The 23899-nt window shown below is 36.2% G+C and overlaps 1 protein-coding gene across 1 annotated transcript in view; it reads left to right on the forward strand.

The window, feature by feature from the left end:
- Positions 1 to 19826, forward strand: part of LOC111015422 (callose synthase 1) — a 29909-nt gene extending 10083 nt beyond the window's left edge. The window contains exons 14-43 of the mRNA XM_088116885.1: positions 1 to 123; positions 213 to 330; positions 1035 to 1369; positions 1563 to 1615; positions 1702 to 1762; positions 7757 to 7838; positions 7949 to 7998; positions 8097 to 8183; positions 10037 to 10174; positions 10275 to 10369; positions 10461 to 10545; positions 10626 to 10786; positions 10877 to 11000; positions 11079 to 11176; positions 11251 to 11368; positions 11578 to 11729; positions 12046 to 12155; positions 12244 to 12369; positions 12499 to 12567; positions 13117 to 13279; positions 13353 to 13512; positions 15456 to 15575; positions 15661 to 15779; positions 15894 to 15977; positions 17040 to 17152; positions 17251 to 17480; positions 17569 to 18363; positions 18468 to 18518; positions 19028 to 19213; positions 19302 to 19826. Of these exons, the coding sequence (XP_087973011.1) occupies positions 1 to 123; positions 213 to 330; positions 1035 to 1369; positions 1563 to 1615; positions 1702 to 1762; positions 7757 to 7838; positions 7949 to 7998; positions 8097 to 8183; positions 10037 to 10174; positions 10275 to 10369; positions 10461 to 10545; positions 10626 to 10786; positions 10877 to 11000; positions 11079 to 11176; positions 11251 to 11368; positions 11578 to 11729; positions 12046 to 12155; positions 12244 to 12369; positions 12499 to 12567; positions 13117 to 13279; positions 13353 to 13512; positions 15456 to 15575; positions 15661 to 15779; positions 15894 to 15977; positions 17040 to 17152; positions 17251 to 17480; positions 17569 to 18363; positions 18468 to 18518; positions 19028 to 19213; positions 19302 to 19556 (4461 nt within the window). The 3' untranslated portion in view covers positions 19557 to 19826. The remainder of the gene's footprint in view (positions 124 to 212; positions 331 to 1034; positions 1370 to 1562; positions 1616 to 1701; positions 1763 to 7756; positions 7839 to 7948; positions 7999 to 8096; positions 8184 to 10036; positions 10175 to 10274; positions 10370 to 10460; positions 10546 to 10625; positions 10787 to 10876; positions 11001 to 11078; positions 11177 to 11250; positions 11369 to 11577; positions 11730 to 12045; positions 12156 to 12243; positions 12370 to 12498; positions 12568 to 13116; positions 13280 to 13352; positions 13513 to 15455; positions 15576 to 15660; positions 15780 to 15893; positions 15978 to 17039; positions 17153 to 17250; positions 17481 to 17568; positions 18364 to 18467; positions 18519 to 19027; positions 19214 to 19301) is intronic.
- The last annotated feature ends 4073 nt before the right edge of the window (positions 19827 to 23899 follow it).

Here is a 23899-nt window from a genome sequence, read left to right on the forward strand (position 1 = left end):
GAAAATAAACTAAATACCAGAAATCGATGGATGGGGAAAGTTAATTTCGTGGAAATACGGTCATTTTGGCACATTTTCAGAAGTTTTGACAGGATGTGGAGTTTTTTTATATTGTGTTTTCAGGTAAGTTTCTTGCTGTGCTGGCTGCTTTTCTTTCTTTCCTATTTTTTTTTCCTTAAATTGGTAATATTGTTGACATATGTTCTCCACAGGCAATGGTAATCATTGCTTGGAATGGTTCAGGGGATTTGGATTCAGTATTCGAGGGCGACGTGTTTAAGAAAGTGTTGAGTATCTTTATAACAGCAGCAATCTTGAAGTTTGCACAGGGTACTGAAAAATGTTCATTTCTTCTAATTCGTCTTGTTTGTCTGTTTGTACAAAAAAAGACCTGTATTTCACCTATAACTCCTAGGCTTTTAAAATATATATATATATAATATATATATATATATATATATATATATATATATATAGAAGACCTGTATTAAGCCGTTCTGTTGCTTACATTCCCATTCTAGGATATTTAATCATAATCTGTTGTTTAATTTCACACACATTTGGAGAAAGAGTGCAACAATGATAGAACATTGGAGAGAATAACTTGATATGCTTTTGGGATACACTTGATAATCACTGCTCTTCTTCTTTTGCACAACAACTTTCACTGTGATTGCGAGGTGTTATTTTGAATTATAAATCATAGTGGAAGTACAAATACAGTATTTAAGTTTAAGCTCATTAATCAAATAATCACTAAATTAAGCCTGACTAATCATCTAGCTAAATAATAAATATAACAGAAACTCAACCAACCAAAACTAACAGTATATTACAGAATAAAACATGTTTATATATCCTCAAGAATGTTTAGTTTAGATCATCATTTGGCACCTCTACTACGTTAGTAAAATTTTTTTGGTCTCTATTTTAAGTTATACTTGATACCTTCGCATTCAATGACAATAATGACAATATGAGCACAACAGATGTCACATTTGGTATATTTATTTATTTATTTGTTCCATTTTCAGCTATAATTGATTTTATCCTTAGCTGGAAAGCAAGGAAGAGCATGTCCTTCTATGTCAAGTTAAGATATGTTCTTAAAGTTGCATCAGCTGTGGCATGGGTTATAGTTTTATCTGTAGCTTATGCCTTCAGTTGGAAGAATCCTTCTGGCTTCACACAGACAATTAAAAGTTGGTTCGGGAATAGTTTAAGTTCACCTTCCTTTTTCATTGTGGCTATCGTTATTTACTTATCTCCAAACATGCTTTCTGGGCTATTGTTCATTTTTCCAACAATTCGGCGTTTCCTGGAACGTTCAAACAATAAGCTTGTGATGCTCATGATGTGGTGGTCTCAGGTACGTGATCAATGTTTTCAAACTTCATATAGACAATTATTAGCAGTTTTGGACCAACTCACACAATACTTGGAATCGTTTGTTGCTTGCTCCCTTATTTTATTTTTATTTTTTCAGTTTAGTGTATAAACACTTCACTACTATTCGGTTTTCATCTTACGAATTATTAATCAAATGTTTAAATCCATTCCAGCCTCGGCTTTATGTAGGAAGGGGAATGCACGAGAGCTCACTTTCACTCTTGCAGTAAGAATTTTGATCTTGGGTGTTGAGTAGGGAAGTTTAAGTCATCATGGACTTCTCTCATTCTTAGGTTTCTATCTAATTTTCAGGTACACCATCTTCTGGGTTCTTCTGATTATATCAAAGTTAGCATTCAGTTTCTATTTAGAGGTACTTCTCCGATTCACTGCTTAGAACATGAACTTTTCCCTGTAACCAAGGATTTGAAATAACCCCATGTATTAATGTTTACACATAATTGTTTATAATAATCACTTAGTCAGCGTAGTTAACTTGACAGACTCAGCTCTAACTAACTACAACAGTCAACAGCTTAACCAGACCTCACCAATAGTAGTAACATACACCCAGCTGAAACAGAAGACAAATTGGACTGGAAGATCCTTTTGCGCCATATGTTTGCACACAAAATCAGTTTTCATGTACATTACCATTACAGAAAGTATTGGATTATGTTAGGCCACCGGTTATTCATACTTATGTTAGATAGGGTAGAAGAGGAAATTGAGAGGTAGGGTGCAGGGTGGGGGGTGTTTTGGGAATTTCTCGCACAGTTAGTTAGGAGTACAGTTGGGGGAAATGGAATGTATGTAAAGGGGAGCCTCGGGATTAGGGAGGCAGTTTTTGACATTTTGCGTAAGCACAGAAGTAGCTGTAGGAAGAGACCCAGCCCTCTCGGATTGGCTGGTCTTGTAAAGCCTAAGGGCTGTTTTTTCCTTTCGAATATCAAAGTTTAGTGAGGAAGATACCTCACAACCTGGTATCAGAGCGGTCATCCTGGGGAGAAAGCGAAGAATGGTACGGATGCGACTTGAGGAACGTTGCGATGCAACGGAGCAAGAAGTGGCCAGCTTGAAGGAGATGGTCACTGACGTGAAGGAACAGGTTCAGATGAACCAGAAGATTTTAGAAACGTTCATGGCAAAGATGGACGCACGACAAGAAAGAATCGAGCGCTTCATGGCCCACGACACTGTCGATAAGTCATCTATGACTGAGGAAAGCGGAGGAGAAGGCTCATTGCTAAAGAGGAAAGTGACAGATGAGGAGACTCGAATCTTGGAAACTACGGAGATTGGAAACGATCGTAGCAAGTTCAAAAAGGTCGGGATGACGATCTTCTTGGGACCTAACCCGGAGTCGTGGTTATTCCGTGCAGAGAGGTACTTTGAAATACATAAGTCGAGTGATTATGAAAAACTTATAGTTTCTGTGATAAGCTTTGATGGAATAGCTTTGTCCTGGTATTGGTGGAATGACCATTAACGACATTTTCGGATTGGAAAGACTTGAAGAACCGACTGTTCCAACGTTTTCTGCCCTAAAAAAAAAGAGGAAGACAATGCGTCAGATTGTTTGCGAACAAATAGGAGACCACCGTCGAAGACTGAAGACTATATTGAACGGTTTGAGGCCATGGCGGCGCCGTTGCCACAACTTTTCGATGAAGTCCTCAAAGTCATGTTCCTTAATGGGCTTAAACCAGTGGTTAGGGCTGAGGTTTTGGCCATCGAACCTGATGGGCTAGATCAGATTATGTGCAAAGCCCAGTTAGTGGAGGACATTGACCTTGCGGCCCAAGGAGATGGAGGGACGCTCATAGGGAAAGGGGATAGTAATCAAGCCACGACAGGGACGGGTAAAGGAATATTAAAGAACGCAGACCTATCCTCTACACGTGTAGTCACGCTAGCTACTAAGGGACAAGGGAACGTGGTTTCGACTGAATCGGTACCCCAGTAGAAACGACTCACGGAAGCAGAGTACCAGAAAATGAAGGAAAAGGGATTGTGCTTCAAATGCGACGAAATATTCGGTGGGGCACAAGTGTAAGAAGAGAGAGTTACACGTGTTCGTGGTGCATAACAACAATCAGGAGGACGAAGACACGGGGATGGACGATGTGATGGATGAAGCACCGAGGGAAGGGGACAAAGGGAAGGCAGTAGAGTACGTCGCCTTGAACTCAATCGTGGGTAGGGCTGATCATCGGTCGATCGAGGTCGGTTTTTGGCCGACCCCGACTCCGAAATCGACCACATCGGTTTCCCTCCGCAGTTTGGCGCCGACCGGCCAACCGATCGGTTTGGTCGATCGATTTGTCGGTTTAACTGACAGTTTTTTTGTCGGTTTAACTAAACAATTCGTCGGTTGGTCGGTTTTCAACAAATCGATTGGCTGTGACTGTGGGGACGGCTAGAGCGACCGACAAAGGCGAGTGACGAGTGTGCTATTATTGTTGTTGAGAAATAAGAACTAAGAAAACTTCGAAAGATTGCGTCGTTGGTGAGAAATAAAAGAAAAGAAGACATGGTAAAGAAGCTACGACCCTACCGACAAAGGTCAGTGGCCCATCGAAAGAATGAAAAATTGGCTCCAAAGTACTTTGGACCCTTCGAGGTTGTTCAATGCATAGGGGCAGTCGCCTGCAAGCTGTAGCTACCTGTGGAGTCTAACATCCACCCTGTGTTCCACGTGCCTCAGCTAAAAAAGGTCGTGGGCAATGCTTACACTATCCAGCCACTGACTCCTGGATCTTGGAAGAAATGGAGTGGGTTGTGGAACCAGCAGAGGTATATGCCACACGTACAAATGGTGCTACTGGGAAGGAGGAGGCCTCGATAGCATGGAAACAGTTACCTGAAGAAGTGGCGACCTGGATCAAGTTGGACAAGGTCAAACTGCAGTTCCCAAGCTTCTTCGCAAAGCATCTGGACACCCACCTTGAGGACAAGGTGGATTTCAAAGGGAGGGGTGTTGTTAGGCCATCGGTTATTCAATACTTATGTTAGAAAGGGCAGAAGAGGAAATTGAGAGGTAGGGTGCAGGGTGGGGGGTGTTTTGGGAATTTCTCGCACAGTTAGTTAGGAGTACGGTTGGGGAGAAATGGAATGTATGTAAAGGGGATCCTCGGGATTAGGGAGGCAGTTTTTGGCATTTTGTGTAAGCATAGCTGTAGAGAGAGACCTAGTCCCCTCAGGTTGGCTGGTCTTGTAAAGCCTAAGGTCTGTTTTTTCCTTTCGAATATCAAAGTTTAGTGAGGAAAATACCTCACACTGGCTAAAGGGAATATATCGTCACACCATAGAAAAAGAGGATCCTACAAATAGATGTGTAGATCACAAAGGAGCTGTCTTAGTCTGTACAATTCAGCTAGTGTGGTGGTAAAGTCTCTTTTCTGCCTCAGTGGAAGACCCTGAGACGGTTCTCAAAATTACATGGGTTCAAACGAACACATTTTCTGTACAAGGATGGAAGCAGGGTCAAGACATCTTGAGACAAATTTGGCTCCAGTTTAATGAGTAGAAAGCCAGTGTATACAAACCTTTTTCAATTTGACAAATTGAAAATGTCATAAGGCCTATGCACTTAACATTCTTCACCGAACACCAAATCTTAGAAAAACCAAACGAAGGGCTCTTGTAACAGCCCACTGGTATGTTCCAATTGAGAGCCACCTGAAAGGCTCCAAACCATGAAAAATAGCAATAAAGTTGAAAATGTCATAAAGCATATGAAATGGAGAAATGAAGCTAAGAGCATTAAGTTGGCATTCGGTTATTAGGAAATTCGTAGGATTCTAATATCCACAGGAGTTTAATATCTTAGGTAGGTTGCCACCACGAGGTTTGAATATGACCCAATAACACTAGGTCAACCTAGGGTGGTTAGTTATCAACATTTCCATTGACAAAGACATCTAGAAATAACTCAAACAATTTGTATAAGTTTTTTCTGGTTTACGTAGAATAACATTGCTGTGTACACTTTACACACCTATTTAACTTCTTATATTCAGTCTAAGAAAGTATTAGCCCAATACATGCCATGCTAACGTTGTTACAATGGGAGATGAATTCATGAATGGATTGTAGGGAGGGTACACACCTATCAACAACTTATAAGAGGCACCTTGATAGTTACACAATTTATAAATCTAATAAAACAATGATTCATACAATAGTACTGATAAATGGCTTGTCAAGGACCTAGGGAGCTAATAGAGGATGGGGGCTCTTTCATTTCTCTTTCTTCTCTCTCTAGTATTTTCATTTTCACCAGCCTTATTCTATTAGTCTTTGAAGCCTTATTTACCTAAGGATCTCAGTTGTTAGTTTGTTATTGAAGATTAAGTTCCATTTTTAAGTTGTCTTAATCATGGATTTTACTAGTTTCTTTGTTGGAAACAAGGCCTTCATCCGGCCAATGTTGAATGGCTTCTTCAACTTGGAAGAAAAAAGAGGTAAAATTCATTCCCACATCTCTATTGATTAGAGGCAACTTAATTGGTTTGAAGATATCATAGTTCATTTGATGTAATATCCGTTAAAAGCGCATTTCTTTAGACAAGCAAAAGGATATTTTGGCATATGTAGATTATTGAAGAAATTTAGTCATAAAGGATGGATTTTGGAATGTATTTCAATCTCCAATTCAGGTAGAGGGGTAGGGTGGTGGTTCTAGTTGGAATCAACAAAAGAGGATGGCTAGTATTTTGAGAAATGATAAAAAACTCAATCTCGAAGAAAAATGTGGTTGAATACCTCCCCTTATGACTAATGAAACCAATTCAGATTTCGTTGACAAGTAATATATGCAGGAGCCGAATTACTTGAAGAATATTCATAAGGGCACAAAAGGGACTCAACAAGCTTATCGGGTCAAAAAGGAAAGAGAAATGGTGGAAATGGGGTGGCAATATTTGGTGGTTATCTCTAGAGACTTAATGTCCATGATGAATGGAGGGAGATTTCTACTATCTTGAAGAAACATTTTGAAGCTGATTGTTTGATAGATCCTTTTATGGATGATAAAGCTCTTCTCAAAATGGAGGATGAGAGGGTGCTATAGGGGCTTGGAACAAATGGAAAACGGAAGAAAATTGGTCCTTTCCCTGTTAAATTTGAGAAGTGGTCAACAAAAAAAACGTAGCAAACCTTAGTTTGTTATGAGTTATGGTGGTTGGATTGCTTACATATTGGAATAGCAGATGCTTTAAAGCTTTTGGAAGCTATTTCGGTGGATTAGTCAGTTGCTCCTCTCAGACTTTGAATTTCTTAGATTGTAGCTCAGCTTCTAATGAAGTAAAGAAGAATTCTTCTGGCTTTCTTCCCACTGAATTGAAATCAAAGATCAGTTTGCACAATTTCTTCACAAGAATAAAGGATGATGCTGGTTTTTATTTTTCCCAAGCAAGCTCTTCTCCTTATAGGATATGAAAAGACACCCTTAAGTTCATCGACTCCACCAATATTATAGATGTATATCGCATCATTGTTATGGAAGATGAAGAAATGAATCAAATGATGAAGAAATTTTAGAAACCTCTAATTTTAATGCGGCATCAGAGGTTGCAATCAAAGAAAAATTGGCTGATGAAGCTTCATTTAATGTCCAGCTCATGGATGAACCCTCCATAGAAAAGCGGCCATGTATTAATGAGAAAATCAATCTATCGTTTTGAAGGAGATTCATCTTTCTCAAGGTTTTATTTATTCAACCAATTATGACATTGTCAAAGAGACTTTAGAATATGAATTTTCAGATTTTAGTGAGTATCAGGAAGTTGGCCTTAGTAGCATTCATTCTGATCTGGATCATCACAAAGATCAGAGTAATTTTGGGTTGTTTCTTCCTTATTCACATCATTGTTCCACTTAAAAGAGGCTCCAATTGACTTGTTAGGAATTATTGAAGATCTCTCTTCTTTTTGGTTCGACAGATGTTTGAATGTCTAGGAAGTGGTTACTTTTGGTAGCTTATTGGTTATAATAGCAGACAGTTTTTATGGGGAGGTCTATTCTTTTTGCTGTCTATTTACAGAGCAAGATTTGGAGGAGTTTCTTCTTAATCTTCGTTGGTCCATAGTTCCATGGAGGTCCTGCCCCTTCTTTATTTGTTTTTTAAGGCCTTAGGTTTGAGAGATTTGCAATCTTTCTAGAACTTTGTATTTTATTTTAATTTTTTCGATTTTTCACTATTTTTAGGAGTTTGAACATTGTTGTTTCTTTTATCTTGTTGGAAAATAAAAGCTTGTCAAGTGTACTAAAAAAATGGTTTGTCAAAATTTCATGATCTGGTTGGCGATTTGGAAATTTTCTTAATGCTTGTGCATCCCATTACTACTACTGTTGGCTTCTGCAGATTAAGCCACTTGTGGGTCCAACAAAAACCATAATGCGAGTTCGGATTGGAAAATATCAATGGCATGAATTCTTCCCTAGAGGTTAGAGCATATCATAACACCCTTGAGCAATAATCTTTTACCCACTTTAGACAATGAAACAAAATTTTTTCATTATATTTACAATTGCTATAAAAAAATTATTATTGCAGCTGAGAATAACATCGGTGTCGTGATCTCAATTTGGGCTCCCATTGTTCTCGTACGTGATTGTGCATTCAAAGATCAGATTCATTCATCCATTTCTTCAAAGCATAGTTTTCTTTCTACCGACTAATTTACATAAACTACTTTTTGTAGGTTTACTTCATGGATGTGCAGATTTGGTATGCCATTTTCTCCACAATATTTGGGGGTGTTTATGGTGCATTTCGTCGCCTTGGAGAGGTTGGTGGAACTCAAACTTCATTCCTCTTATCTATCATGTCTCACAATAACCTGTTACTCCTAGTCACCCCTCCCTTCTGAAAAAATTATGTTTATCAAATTCACTCAGTAGCATATCTAAAAGAAACATTTTTCACTTGTTTGTTGGGATGTCGTGTCTAAGCCAATGGCTTTATGGGGTTTGGGCATTGTGGTAATCGGAGACATCGTAACGAGGCCTTGTTGGCTAAGTGGCTGTGGCGATACTCTATGGAGACGGATTCTTTGTGGCATAAAGTTATTGCCAGTAAATATGGTTCTCACCCTCTCAATTGGGTTTCAGGTAGGAGTTTAAAAGGCACTTTTAGAAATCCTTGGAAAGAGATCGCGGCTGGACTTCGTTTCTTCTCCCAGTATGTCAAATTTTCGGCGGGAAATGGGACTAATGCTCTTTTTTGGGAGGATGTGTGGTTGGCCATAGACCTCTTTGTGAGTCAATTTCCTCGTCTTTACCACTCAGTGTCTTTAAAATTTAGTCTTGTGGCTTCAGTCCTTCCTCCTCAAGGTTCCTCTTCTTCTTTCTCCTTTGGCTTTAGTCGGCCTCTTTCTGATAGGGAGTCGTTGGAGGTTATCCTTCTTATCTCCTTGTTAGATGATTGGGTGGTGAGTTTGAGTGGTAGGGATGTTTTTTTTTGGATTCCTGACTCTGTTTGGGGGGGGGGGGGGGGGGGGTTCTCTTGTGAGTCGTTTCCCCATCTTCTTTCCGACCTGTCTACTTGTGAGAGTCCAGCCTTGTCCGTGCTCTAGAAGGTGAAAGTCCCCAAGAAAGTTAGATTCTTTGTTTAGCAGGTCTTACTTGACAGAGTGAACACTATGGATTGCGTCTTGAGACATTCTTTTGTGGTGGTGGGGTTGTTTTGGTGTGTGTAGTGTAAGAAGGGTGCTGAAGACCTCAACCATTTGTTATAGAATTGTCAAATTTTCCGTACTATTTGGGATTGTTTCTTCCAGCAGTTCCATCTCAGTTTGGCTAGACCTAGGGGCTCGGATATGATAGAGGATGTTATTCGTAATCCTCCCTTTTGTGGTAAGGGTCGAATTCTTTGGCAGGTGGGTTTTTTTGCTGTGATCTGTGGTCGCTGGTTGGAAAGGAACAACATGATTTTTAGAGATCTTGAGGGCCCTCCCGAGAGGTTGATAAACCCCAAATAATATAAACTTAAGATTTAAGAAGGGGTTAGCACAAAGAATGTGAGGTGTGGAGGATTAGGAAACAGTTAGGGAAAATATTTTATGGGAAAGGAAATAAACACAACTAATGATTGAGTATTAGATAATCCTATTTTGGTTGGATTGAAGGAGAGATTGGAATGCTCTTGGAACTCCTTTCTTGCTGTTATACTTGATGAATCAACAAACAGCAATTTTTATTTCTAATCAGTTTCTAGAATTGAATTAAATTTTTGTTATTCACTTAGTCTTCATTTGCTTTTCTCTCTCTCTCTCTCTCACTATATGTGTGTGAATTTTTTGTTTGTTCTCAGCATCTTCACTTGCTTTTTTCCTGTCCTGTTTTATCTGACCTTCATCTTGGTTCAAAAGAGAACTTGTAATTACCAAGTACCAACGTCTAAACGACTTTCTTCCCAATAATTAAAATACTCTTATGCAATATGGTGTCAGACGATTTGTGGCTATAGGTTATATTTTAGCAGTGAAGTCATGTCATTTATAGGTTAATGAAGTTTAGAAACCAGGCTTTTGTGAACACTTCTTCAACGTGTTTCTGGTTTCTTTTCACATAGTTTTAGCCTGCATGAATGCAAGCTTTTGAATCTTGGGACTGTTCTCAGTATTGTTGATCTTTCTATTAGATACGAACATTGGGAATGTTGAGGTCTCGCTTTCAAACACTTCCTGGTGCTTTTAATGCCTGCTTGATGCCTATGGAAAAGAAGGAGCATACTAGAAAGAAGGGGTTGATGGCCACTTTAGGTCGAAAATTTGATGAGGTTTGGTGCTACCACTTGAACCAGATATGTAATATAATGACAATATTTTTCTTTATTGAATGAAAGGATTATTTGCCTTACTGAGATGGTCATGAATTAGATAACGCCTGATAGAGATGATCAGGCTGCGAAGTTTGCTCAAATGTGGAATGAAATAATTAGTAGTTTCAGGGAGGAGGATCTTATAAATAACAGGTGAAATAAATATCCAATGTGTACATTTGAGACTTCACATTTTTATTTGATCAATCCCAAGTTCTTAATTTATCTCATTTTTTTTTTCCAGGGAAATGAACCTATTGCTTGTGCCCAACTGGATTGACCCTGATTTAGGCCTTATCCAGTGGCCTCCCTTTTTGCTTGCTAGCAAGGTGATATATCTTGGCCCACTTTTTTTTCCCTATGAATTGTGCTTAATCTGTTATATGTTTATCTTGTCCTTGTTATGTAGATACCAATAGCGTTGGATATGGCTAAAGATAGCAATGGAAGAGACAGAGAGCTCAGGAAGAGACTGAATACAGACAATTATATGCTTTGTGCTGTTAAAGAGTGTTACGCATCCTTTAAAAATATAATTAATTTCTTGGTTCTCGGGGAACATGAGAAGACGTAGGTTTATTTTAAATAAAATTGAAGAAGTATGTAACATAGTCAATTTTTGTATGGTTCTCTAATTTTCTGTTTATTTTCTGTATCCAGGGTAATGGAGGAAATCTTCGCCATAATTGATGAACATATTAAAAAAGATGATCTGATAACTGCACTAGATATGAGTGCTCTCCCTATTCTATGTGGACAATTTATAAAGCTGATTGAATATATGGTGATTCTATCAACTATATAGCATTGTTATTTCTATTTCATTCATTGTTTTAGTTCTTATTATATTTCATTGCTGCAGTTAGCAAATAAAAAGGAGGACAAGGATCAGGTTGTAATTGTCTTGCTGGATATGCTAGAGGTTGTGACAAGGGATATAATAGATGATGAGATTCACAGGTATGTCTTATAGCTAGAATTGCCTTTATTCTGTATCATTGTTTCCATTTATTCTTTTCCTCCCCTTTCTGTAGTTTGGTTGAGTCAAATCATGGTGGATCCTTTGGAAAAGATGGGAGAACGACTCCCCTCGATCGGCTTTTTGACCAACTGAAATTTCCAATTCCAGAAACTGAAGCTTGGAAAGAAAAAGTAAGTTCCCTGTGATATGTAAGCTTGAGACTAAATGTTGTATTGATGAACCAATCACATATGGATTTTGTTTTAAAATGTTTAGAGATCTGGCGTAAAGTTGGTTAAGTAATCTTTCTTCCAGCTACTTGTCACTTCTAAGTTTTCACTCTTCTCTCTGTAGAAATATGAATAAATTTCTCCCTTGCTTAACCTATAACCATTTGCAGATTAGAAGACTTCATTTATTGCTTACTGTTAAGGAATCAGCTATGGATGTGCCATCGAATTTGGAAGCCAGGAGGCGTATTTCTTTCTTCTCCAATTCTTTGTTCATGGAGATGCCCCCTGCTCCAAAAGTTCAAAATATGCTGTCGTTCTCGTAATATGTCTCGACTTAAAAACTTTTAAATAATGAATACATTGCACAACTTACGTTAAACTATTGCCATAGTACTACTGATTATTGCTTTGCTGAATAGATTTGAGGGATTTAGGCCTCTAAAGAATGCTCATATTTTTGTTCAATTTCTCTGGTTATTTCATCTTTCACATTTTATATAAATACAATTCACCTGTCATCTTTCCATTTTTTTCCCTCTGTGTTTCTGCTACAGTAAGGAAGTAGCTGGTGGTAATATTTTTGGTAAATTTTCATTTGATTCTGTACTAATGTAATTTCCTTTTTCTTGGCCTAGTATTCTTACACCCTACTACTCTGAAGATGTTCTCTTCTCTATAAATCTTCTGGAGTTGCCAAATGAAGATGGAGTGTCTATTCTTTTCTACTTGCAAAAGATATTTCCAGGTTCTTTCCACTGACATAAAATTTTGCTCCTCTTGGTGTATTATATATTTTTGAAGTTCCACTTTTATAAGGCTTATAATTTGAATAGATGAATGGACAAACTTTCTTGAGCGAGTCCAGTGCATTAGTGAAGATGAGTTGAGAAGTAATGAAGAGCTTGAAGAGCAACTCCGTCATTGGGTATCATATAGAAGTCAAACATTGACCAAGACTGGTAAAGTAACACCACAACACCCCCCCCCCCCCCCCCCCCCCCACCAAAAAATAAAAAGGAAAAAAAGCATGTGTTTTAATATTTCTCATCATTGGATCTTGACCATACTCTAACAAATGAAAATAACAGTACGCGGCATGATGTACTATCGTAAAGCTTTGGAACTTCAAGCATTCCTTGATACCGCAGAGCATCAAGGTATTTACAAAAAGCTTGTTTAGTAGATTTCTTATCTGTATATACCAGTCCATTACCACATGTACATACATGAAAGTCTTTAAATTTTTATTCAGAAAAATAGGGTCTTAAATGTTTTTTTTTTTTAAGTTCAATAATGTGGGGACATAGATTTAAACCTCTAAAAATATATTATATTGTATTTAACTGATTGTTAATTACTAATAAGTAATATTATCTTAGAAAAATAAGTACACTTTAAATTCACAAAATTTTAATATATTGGATGATGTAGTATAACTTTCTTATTTTAATTATTAAACATACAATTAAATGTAATATTTTAATGAACATAATCTATCAAATCTATGATTCAAGATTTAATAAGCTTTTAATGATTTTTATCCACGAGTATGTAAAACCTACAGGTAATTCGTGAATACATTTCTTGATTAGTCAAGAGAAGTTTAATTCAAAAAATAGAGGCAAAATGTGTACTAAAAATATATCCTCATATTGTACCATTTAGAAATATAAGAAAAGTTTTATAAGTTCAATGCTTTTACCCAGAATTATTGAAAGGCTACAAGAACGCTGTGGATAGCCCTTTGTGGGCACAATGTCAAGCAGCAGTTGACATGAAATTCTCATATGTTGTCTCCTGCCAGCAATACGGTATTCACAAACGTTCTGGTGATGCCCGTGCCAAAGACATTCTGAAGCTTATGACTAAGTATGTTTCTAACAATAATTTGACTTGCTTGCTGCTATGAACCTATATTCATTATGATTATTCATTGTGGTAGGTACCCATCACTTCGTGTTGCATATATTGAAGAACTTGAAGAACCAAGTAAAGATAAATCACAGAAGACTAATCTGAAGTCTTACTATTCAGTTCTAGCAAGGGCAGCTTTACCAACAAAATCAATAGATTCCATTGAGCCAGCTCAGAGTTTAGACCAGGTAAAAATTCTGACTATTGTTGAAGGCAGATTGACCATTCAGCAAATACAAGGCCAATTATTGAATAGAACTTGAGATTCCTTTGATTCAGCCTCTCATACTAGGCAGAAATTCATAAATATTCTTTTCAGCCTTGTGAAAGGAGTCAAAGGACAGAATTTTTTTTTCGTAGTTGCATTTATTGCCTTTTTACCAATGATCAGAGTATCTTTATTGCAGCTGTCTAAAAGTCGCTTCAATTATTAGGACTCATTGTCTAATTCATTTGGATAAATAAAAATATAAATTGATGTTTATATGTTGGGCTTGGTTATTAGAGAGGCAATTAACCTACAAGGAGACAATATTTTTATGTTTGATGTCCTGAATGGATCCCTTAAAAAGGGGTTGAATACTAATTTCTTAAGGGGTTTTGGGGATCAGTCAAAATGGAGCGTGCCTTAGTTTTGCTAATAATACCATCGTCTTTGGAAACTATATGATATACAGCTGGATAATCTCAAATCTGTTTAGCATTTGAAAATTTTTGATAAGGCAGCAGGCATGAAAACTAATTCAAGAAAACTCTTGTTGCTGGCATCACAGCTTGAAGTATTGATGCAAGCCAACAGGTCAGGGTGTTAACATGGTGACTTGCATATTTAGGTATGCATTAGAGAGTAAAACCTTCAAAATTTGACTTTCAGAACCCGACGATTAAAAGAATTCTATAAGTCTGGACAAAGAAGAATGTTGCTTTTCCTGAATGTGGAAGCATCACCATTGTGAAATCCGGGCTCTCACATATGCCCATTCATTTCATGTCCCTTTTCAAAATTTCAGCCAAAGTAGCTAAACTCAGAGAAAAAGATGAGGAACTTTGGGCTCAGGTGTTTGATAATTTCAACCATCTTGTAAATTGGAGAAAAGTTTCTGACCCCAGTATGGGGTGGTTTAGGACTGTGCCATCTAATGGAGAAAAATGTAGCTCTACCTTATGGGTTCGAGGTTCCATCTCGAGGCAGAACCTCTTTGGCATTCCACCCTGGCAGGTAAGTAGGAAGTGGGCGAATGCTATTGGCCTAATGCTTACTGTGATGGTTCTAAATTTCCCTCGTCCAAATCAGCATATTTATCAGAATATATTGAGAGCTTGGTAAATCAAAGAGACCTTCACGTGCAATTCTTTTGTTTTCTTTTTGCATTTTTTTACTTTTTTTTTTTAATACAACAATATGTGGAGGCGGGGATGCACTCCATATGTTTGGTGTAAATCTTTTTTCCGTGCAACTTGCATCATTATAGACAATCCTAGGTTGAGTTGTAAGAGAGGAAAGGGAAGTAAACTAGATTCTTTTGTTTGGAATTTTACTGTGAAAAGTTTTAATATTGCCGATGGTACATAGAGGCATCTGTAATTTATTCCATATAGGATAAAATTTCTGAAACAGATTGCTCAGTGAGTTTGATATATCCTAGTGCTTCCAGAATTCTACAATGCATTGTGTGGTTAGTCTCATTTGTGGGATAAGGTCGCAAAAGGCCTCGTTTAGGAGGTGTGGTTACAGAGATATCTCATAACTTTTAGGAATAAGCACAGAAAGGAGTATGGGATATGAGAATTTATAAAATTCAAGGTTTTCCTTTGCAGTTCATACCCTAATCCTTTTTGTTATTATGATTATTTATTAATCAACACCAATTAAAGTAATTTTTTGTAACCTCGTGGCTTTCTTTTGGGTAGATAACTTGTTTCTCTTTGTTTTGTACTCTGCTTCATAATAAAATTTTAGTTTCTTATTAAAAAAAAAAAAGTCGTACATGTGCAATTTATCTGCTGCCCGTAGATTATCTTTCGTGTATTTGCAATTAAATCATATTTTCACAAGCATGCTTTCCTCTATAGTTATCATCATACCTTCCCACACACTGCTTATTCAAGTGTTTAATTCCTCTTAATATAGACCATATATCGGGTAAAACTTCCTGGGCCAGCAATATTGGGTGAGGGAAAGCCAGAAAATCAAAACCATGCAATTATTTTCACCCGTGGGGAATGCTTGCAAACAATTGACATGAACCAGGTACCACATATCCCGATACAATGTGTAAGAAACTAAGAAACTAGTTTGTTTGTTGATAATCAGAATGTGAACTATCTATCAATAGGATAATTACATGGAAGAGGCCTTCAAAATGAGAAACTTGCTGGAAGAGTTTCTTACAATGCATGATGGTGTAAGATATCCTACGATTCTTGGACTTAGAGAGCATATATTCACTGGCAGGTACCTATCAGTTATGTTTGCTGAAAAATTAATTTCTAGCTTACTTCTTTCTGAATAATGTAATTTCATCACTGCAAGTAAGTTCTTCACTACTTTGTTTGATCAATTTTGCAGTGTTTCATCTCTTGCTTGGTTTATGTCAAATCAAGAAAACAGTTTTGTAACCATCGGGCAGAGATTGTTGGCAAACCCTTTGAAGTAAGGTTCCCAACATTGTTTTCTCATAAGTTTGTTTTGCTACTTATTAATATTGTAGGCAATAAGTATCGTGGTTACGTGATGTAAATACCCTCTCTATTTTTTGATTATTTTTACCAGAGCACTAGCCACTGGGGCTTTTTTCAGGGCATCTAGGATTTTTCTTCATAGTGAGATTTATATTTTTGAGTTTGAATGACCTCTTTCGGATGGAAACAAGCCGTTGCCGCCCATATTAAAAGGAGAAGCACCTTAAATCTAGATGATCTCAATCATCTAACCACAATCACCAGGAGACCTACGTGTGAGGCTGACATGTGCCACGACATTCTACTTTCTGCCACACAAGCGTGTGATGCCATGTACATGGCTGCACTTTTCTCTGAATACCATGGTTCAATTTTCCTGCTAGTATTTATTTTGTGGTCGTGTGCCTCTGTTCGAGACTAGTTTTCTGCATCCATGTCAGATTTTGTGCGTTTCATGTAAAGTTTTGATAGAACAATACTTCCTTGATGACTTTCTTGTTGCTCACCACTACCGATTTGATAGTTATTTATTTTTTTGGAAAAGAAAAAAAGGAAAAATTCTCCTCTCCCTTCTACATTCCTCTCTAATAAAAAAACTTAATGATGAACAGCAGGTAGGTCAGTCAGCATTATCTATTTTATCCTGGCTGAAAAGAGGCCATCATGATGTTTAACCTGGTTTGGATGATGTCAGAAATCATGTAATTTAAATTGAATTGCCCTAAATATTGTGATTGCTGTTAGAGAATTAGATTTTATTCAATGTGGTGGAAAGAAGCCGTCATGGTGATCATGAGCCGAATGACTAAGAATGAGCTAGTACTGAATTACATATGCTGTTCGGAAAAACATAAGAAGGATTTATTGTTGTACCATTTGTGATAATAAGAACATACTATTAATGTCTGAACTTCATTTTATTATTTTTCTTTCGTTCTAAATTATAATAGTAAGAATCACATATTTTGGGTGTCTAAATGCTCATTCTTAATTGTCTCAATTTAATGAATCTGTACCTTTGGCTTCTTTTCAGAGTTCGATTCCATTATGGCCATCCAGATGTTTTTGATAGACTGTTTCACCTTACTAGAGGGGGTGTTAGTAAAGCTTCCAAAGTCATCAACCTGAGCGAGGACATATTTGCAGGCATGTTGATAGTCATAAAAGCCTTTAGTTTTATATTCAAGCGAGTAATCTGATTTAATCATGTACTCCATTCCTATGGATGTGATTTTAAATTGCAGGTTTCAACTCCACCTTACGTGAAGGTAATGTTACTCACCATGAATATATACAAGTCGGTAAAGGAAGGGATGTTGGCCTTAACCAGATCTCCATGTTTGAGGCTAAGATAGCCAATGGTAATGGTGAACAGACGTTAAGCCGTGACATATACAGGCTCGGTCACCGGTTTGATTTCTTTCGCATGCTGTCCTGTTATTTCACAACCGTTGGTTTCTATTTCAGTACTATGGTACGTTTGAGAAGTCTGTCTTTTACTTTTTCACATCTTTATTCATTTTTCTTTACTTATGAGACGGATTAATTTTTCATTTTGACAGCTAACAGTGCTCACAGTCTATATCTTTCTCTACGGCCGCCTTTACCTTGTTCTCAGTGGCCTTGAAAAAGCTTTGAGTACTCATCCTGCCATCAAAGACAATAAGTCCCTTCAAACAGCTCTTATTTCTCAGTCCGCTGTGCAGATTGGACTTCTTATGGCATTGCCTATGGTGGTTGAAATTGGATTGGAAAGGGGCTTTCGGGCTGCTTTAAGTGATTTCATACTAATGCAGTTGCAGCTTGCCCCTGTGTTTTTCACATTCTCCTTGGGAACCAAGACTCATTACTATGGAAGGACATTGCTTCACGGGGGTGCACAGTACAGAGGTACCGGTCGTCGCTTTGTGGTGTTCCACGCCAAATTTGCTGACAACTACAGGCTGTATTCTCGTAGTCATTTTGTCAAAGGAATTGAATTGATGATTCTTCTTCTCGTTTACCATATACTCGGTGTTTCATATAGAGGTGCGGTCGTCCATATCTTGATCACCGTATCGATATGGTTTATGATAGGAACGTGGCTCTTTGCACCTTTCCTCTTCAATCCATCAGGGTTTGAGTGGCAAAAGATAGTTGATGACTGGACAGATTGGAAGAAGTGGATAGTTAACCGTGGAGGAATCGGAGTAGCTCCTGATAAAAGTTGGGAGTCTTGGTGGGAAAAGGAACAAGAGCATCTACATCACTCAGGAAAGCGTGGAATCTTCACTGAGATACTACTGTCATTACGATTTTTCATTTTCCAGTATGGACTAGTATATCACTTGGAAATAATCAACTCCCAAAGTTTTCTGGTACGAAATATTGTTCCAGCATTTTTACCAATTCCTTGGTTTTAGGATGCTTTACCAAGCATATAAGCATATTTATTATACTTAATTATCACTTAAAATTGCAGGTTTATGGCCTTTCCTGGGTTGTGATCATTTCAATATTGCTCCTGATGAAGGTAAGAAAAGATTTCTTCTGGACCAATAAACTTGTTTTTAGGAATCCTATTTGGATGTATCTGGGTTTTTTTATTTTTATGAGAAATCAACCTTTCATTAAGAAACCTAAAAGAATAACTATTTGAACAACTACTCTATTTTTTTCCCATTATTTTTCTAATTTTTGGCTTAGATTATGAACGTTTTTAGAAAGTAGATAACAAAACCAAAAAAAAAAAAAAAAAAAACACAAGGAGGGAAATAGTGTCTATAAGTTTAATTTTCAATAATAAAGTGGTTATCAAGAGGGCTTAAATCTTGTTGCACTATTATTTTGTTGCTAAATAACTGAAAACATATTTTCAAGGCCCAAAAGATATTCCTATTCTATGTAGCTTTACAAACACAAGAATTTTCATTACCAATTCTTCATTAGCTCTGTTCTTGTGAAATGAATAATATGGAACCACTAAATAGAACACTTTCCTGTTGCTGCTGGGATTACGCTAACACAGTTCAAATATTGTAGGCTGTATCCGTCGGAAGGCGTCGGTTCAGTGCGAGTTTTCAGTTGTTATTTCGGCTGGCTGAGGGTTTTGTTTTCATAATCTGTTTAGCTGGTTTCATTACTTTAGTTGCAGTCCCTCATATGACAATCAGGGACATCATACTTTGCATCCTTGCCTTCTTGCCAACAGGATGGGGCCTGCTCTTGGTCAGTTCATACTAGATCCTTTAGATGCTTGAAAACCTTTTCTGCTCATCAATTTACCAATTGTCTTCATCTTCATTGTTCAATACAGATTGCACAAGCTTGTAAGCCCCTCATCCATCATACTGGCTTATGGGGATCGGTTCGCGCACTTGCTCGGAGTTACGAAATTCTCATGGGCTTGCTCCTGTTCACACCTGTAGCATTCCTGGCCTGGTTCCCATTCGTTTCGGAGTTCCAGACGCGAATGCTGTTCAACCAAGCATTCAGCAGAGGTCTGCAAATTTCTCGAATTCTCGGGGGGCCTAGGAAGAAGGAAAAGAGCTCCTCCAATGACAAAGAGTAAATATTCACAAACAATACAAGAAAAGAGCTCCTCCCTGAACTGTAGATATCTCCTAAATATTTATTGCTGTAAATACTGGAATATGCTCTCTGTATTTATGGTTACCTGTGGCTCATTGAGATGATTTTAGACTGAAGATAGTGTAGGGTGGAAAAATGGTGGTAATCATTTGTAAAAATTACCAGTTACCATCTGTTATTAAAGTTATTATCTGTAGATTACAGAGAATACCTTATGGAGATATGTGATTTGAATTTGGTTGTGAATTAATGAGTGGCTGCTCTCTAAATAAGTGTTGGAGGTAGATTAAAAAATTTGCATGCCTTCTAATCATAATTATTGGATCTAAGTTTGAAATGTTTTTGTAATTTCTCTCGTTTTTCGGTGGGTATAAAGAGTTTATGGACCATTGGTAAAATTTTACAGGGATCAAATTAAAAATAAATAATAATAATAATAAATCTTTTTAGTACAAGTTGGATAGAGATCGAACTTACGACCTCTTAATTAGAGATATATGTCAATTAATGCTCGTTTTGAACCTTAAAACTAAATCTAATATTAGAAATCAAATTGAAACTTCTATAAATATAGAATCCAGATTGAAATTGAAATTGAACTGAAGCCATGGGACCAAATATTCAATTTAACTTTTTTAAAAAAATTTGAACTTATTTCAAAACTACAGTATACATCATAGCTATCATATTTAGCAAATACTTTTTTAATAAAAAAAATGTGGAGCGGGAATAACAAGTTGAGTTATTCTTAAGTTTTTTTTTTCTCTCTTCTTCTGAGTACAAGTTATTTTCAAATTTTTTTCTCCTCTTCCTAGTACAAGTTATTATCAAGTTCGCATGTAACAAATAATACATATTTGTGCATATAGTTATCAATAACCAAGAATGTGTTTATATCCATTTTTATTTTAAAAAATAATGACAATAACTAAGTTAAGTTTGACAAGTAAAGCATTTAAAAATCAAAATCATAAAAATATATAAATAAAATAAATAAGATTGCTGACACAACATTGTTCAATTAGTAAGAGTGTTACCTTTCCCCGATAGTTTAAGCATCTTGTGTGGTTAGATGAGGAAGTCTTTTCTTTGACCAAAATAGAGACGGGTAATTCTCCATCGAGATTTAACCTTCATGGAATGTAAATCTCGATGGAATGGAGAATTAACATTTAATTAAGAATTTTCTTTAAAAAATTAATAAATTGGAAATAATTCCTCACGAGAATCTAGTCTAAAGAATTTTGTAGGTATGAAAAATAAAATTGGGGGATGAGGACGGAATCCTGCCTCATCCCAACCCGATAACACTCCTAGCAATCAGCCAAAGAAACTTACCTCCCTACTTCTAGAACAATGGAACCAACAATTTTACATGGTTAAAGAAAAATTGTAATTTATTTAAATTTGTTGTACCAATCAGTTATTTGCATAATAATAATAATAAATAAATGAATCATCTTTTTCATGGTACAGTAGTATTAGAGATTTTCGCAAACATTAACATTCTTCAACACTTCACACTAATTTAAAATTAAATTATCGCTAGATATAAATTAAAAAATCTTCGTGCTCTTAAGCTCTAATTACCTAACAACCACCGGATATAAATACAATAATACTATCGTAAATCTGACTTCTCCAATAAATTCTCCTTTTGTGAGGAGTGAATTGAAATTGAATTCTAAAAACAATCTTCGTCTGTTTTTCCCGCTCTCCAACTCCAAGATTCTCTCTCCCTCCACCTTCTTCATTACCAGTGATTTTGATTTTGATTTTGCTCTGTTGTTCTTAATGTTATGCAATGGACGACAAAAACAGAGAAAACAATGCAGCTGATCCCGACGATTTCATCGAATATGAATCGTCGAACAATCCGAGCGATGAACTTGAAACGACGGGAGAGAAAGAAATGATAGATCGCTTCAAAGTTCTGATCAAAATTAGTTCGGAGAAGCATCGTCCGAGGTCAGAAGCGCCGCCACCGCCGCCGCCGCCGCCTCAATCTGTTGATGCGAAACAGATTCGTTGGATCGCCGACGATCGGCAAGAGAAGAGCGGCGATCCTGCGACGGTGGTAGCCATGGGACTCGCAATTGTGGAAATGAAGGAAAACGAGGAAGCTGAAATTAGGTATAGTGGCTACGACGCGGATGTTGATACTTCAGACGATACTGCTACGCCTCTTCGTCGTCATCTTTCAAGAAAAAGAAAACTCGACGGTGAGGATGATTCAGATTCAAATTTCAATTCCAATTCCAGTGATCAGGAAATCGAAATCAACTCATCGGCGCAACTTCCAAATTGTTCTTCTGATAGAAGCGATTGTAGTTCGATATCTGAAGATCTGGTGAGTGAATTGTTGCTGGATTCTTGTGGAGAAGAAAGAACAAAAGAAGAAAAGTAGTCATTAATAAAGAATGCTTCATACAATCCATTTCGAAAACTTAAATTAAACAAGAATTTAAATAAGTGATCGAATGAACAAGCATAGTTAGTTTTCGTTGATCTTGATCTTGCTTTGAAGATTACAAAACTAGTTTTTAAGTATTGATTGCATTTGAAAATTTGAAAATTTTTGTATTTGAAGTGCTTCTTTTATGCTTGATTTTATACATATTCGGTATTTTGGTAATTGGATTGGGATTTTTTTTGTATTTCTTTTAAGATTTTTTTTTTTGACAACTTTATTTAAGATGTTTTACTTGTTAAATTTCATATAATTTATTGGTTAGTAACTTAGTTTACAAATTATTTTTGTTTATATTTCATTTTGGTTCTAAGTTTTTAAGCTTATTCTTGTTTTGTCCTAACTTTCAACCTATTTATCTTAATTCCAAAATTATAAATAAAAAAAATTAGTATCTAGAATTTCAAAATATATTTATTTTAGTACTTTAACTTGAATCATTTTGGTCATTCTTATTCTGCTATTTAATAAGCATAATTCCTTTTAATGGTAATCTTTGAATACTAAAATAAACATTTTCAAATTTTAGAGACCAAATTGAAAGAAACTTAAAAATTTTAGTTAAATTACAAGTTTTGTTTCTGAACTTTTAAATTTGTATTTAATAGATTCCTAAACTTTTAAATTTATATCAAAAAGATCCTTAATTATATGTCTTTCAATATTTTTTAAAAATAATGGAGTTAATTAGACAAAAAAAAAAGAAAATTTAATTGTGTGTTCCATATGACTCAACTTTCAATTATATGTTTGATAAGTTGATGAATTTTAAAAATTATCAATCAAGTCAATAATATATTAGGCTTACTATTAGATGCAAAATTTAAATTTATCAGATATTTTTTTTAAGTTTAGGCACTCATTAGAAATAAAATTTAAAGATTTATTAGACATATATTTTTTTAAAAAGTTTAGGCACTCATTAAAAGAAAGTTCTATTAGACAATTAAATACAAAGAGACTAAATTCTTAATTTAACCTAAATGTTTTAAAGATTGAAATACACCTTTTCAAAAATTCACAAATTCTAAAACATGGGAAATAACCAGTTTTCGTAATTCAATTTTAAATAATTTTAGTTTCATTATCCATTTTCGAAAAAGTACTTTATACTTTTTTCGGAGTAACTTTTTTATTTTGTTTAGTACACCAATAGAATACCAATAGAATGACGTGTGATTGAATCTTCGATTCAAATGTTTCTAACAGCTCAACTATCTGAAAGTTTTTCTGAAGAAAGATTGGATATCTCTACTCCAAAATTTTTGGAAGATAAATTATGACGCTGTCTATAGCAATTCACAACAAAAAGGAGGGCTGGGGTGGATTATCCAATCTTGTGCTGGAAAAATTGAACGCGCTGATGTATTTTCATCACAAGAAAGAGAGAAATCAAATTTCTAGAAAATCAAGCCCTAAGGGAAGGTTTTAAGGATTTGATTAAAAGTCGCTGAAATAGATTACATTGAAGTTGTTTTAGTTACTTAATAGAAAAGACGAAAACTTCACCGAAATTTGTTGGGGTATCGAAGAGGCCAAACGACCTGCACTTAAAGCTAGAGTGGCCACGATTCAACACGTTGGAAGATATATGGGAACATAAGTTACACATGAGCTCGCACAATGGGTATTGGAGAAGGAGATCTTGAATTTGTGGGTTTCATGAATACGAGAGTCACTGGCTTCTTTTTTAACGTGGGTTGTTAATTTATATCCTTTTGTAAAAAAAAAAAGGAAGAAGAAAAAAAAACAGCCGAGGTGTATTCTAATTAGATATTAAGGTGGCTATTCCAAATAATAATAATAAATCATTGATCCACGTGTAAAGTTCATTTTATCTTTAGAAAAAATTC

The sequence above is a fragment of the Momordica charantia genome (assembly GCF_013281855.1).
Source record: "Momordica charantia cultivar OHB3-1 chromosome 9 unlocalized genomic scaffold, Mcharantia_2.0 BLBB01000009.1, whole genome shotgun sequence".
NCBI lineage: Eukaryota > Viridiplantae > Streptophyta > Magnoliopsida > Cucurbitales > Cucurbitaceae > Momordica > Momordica charantia.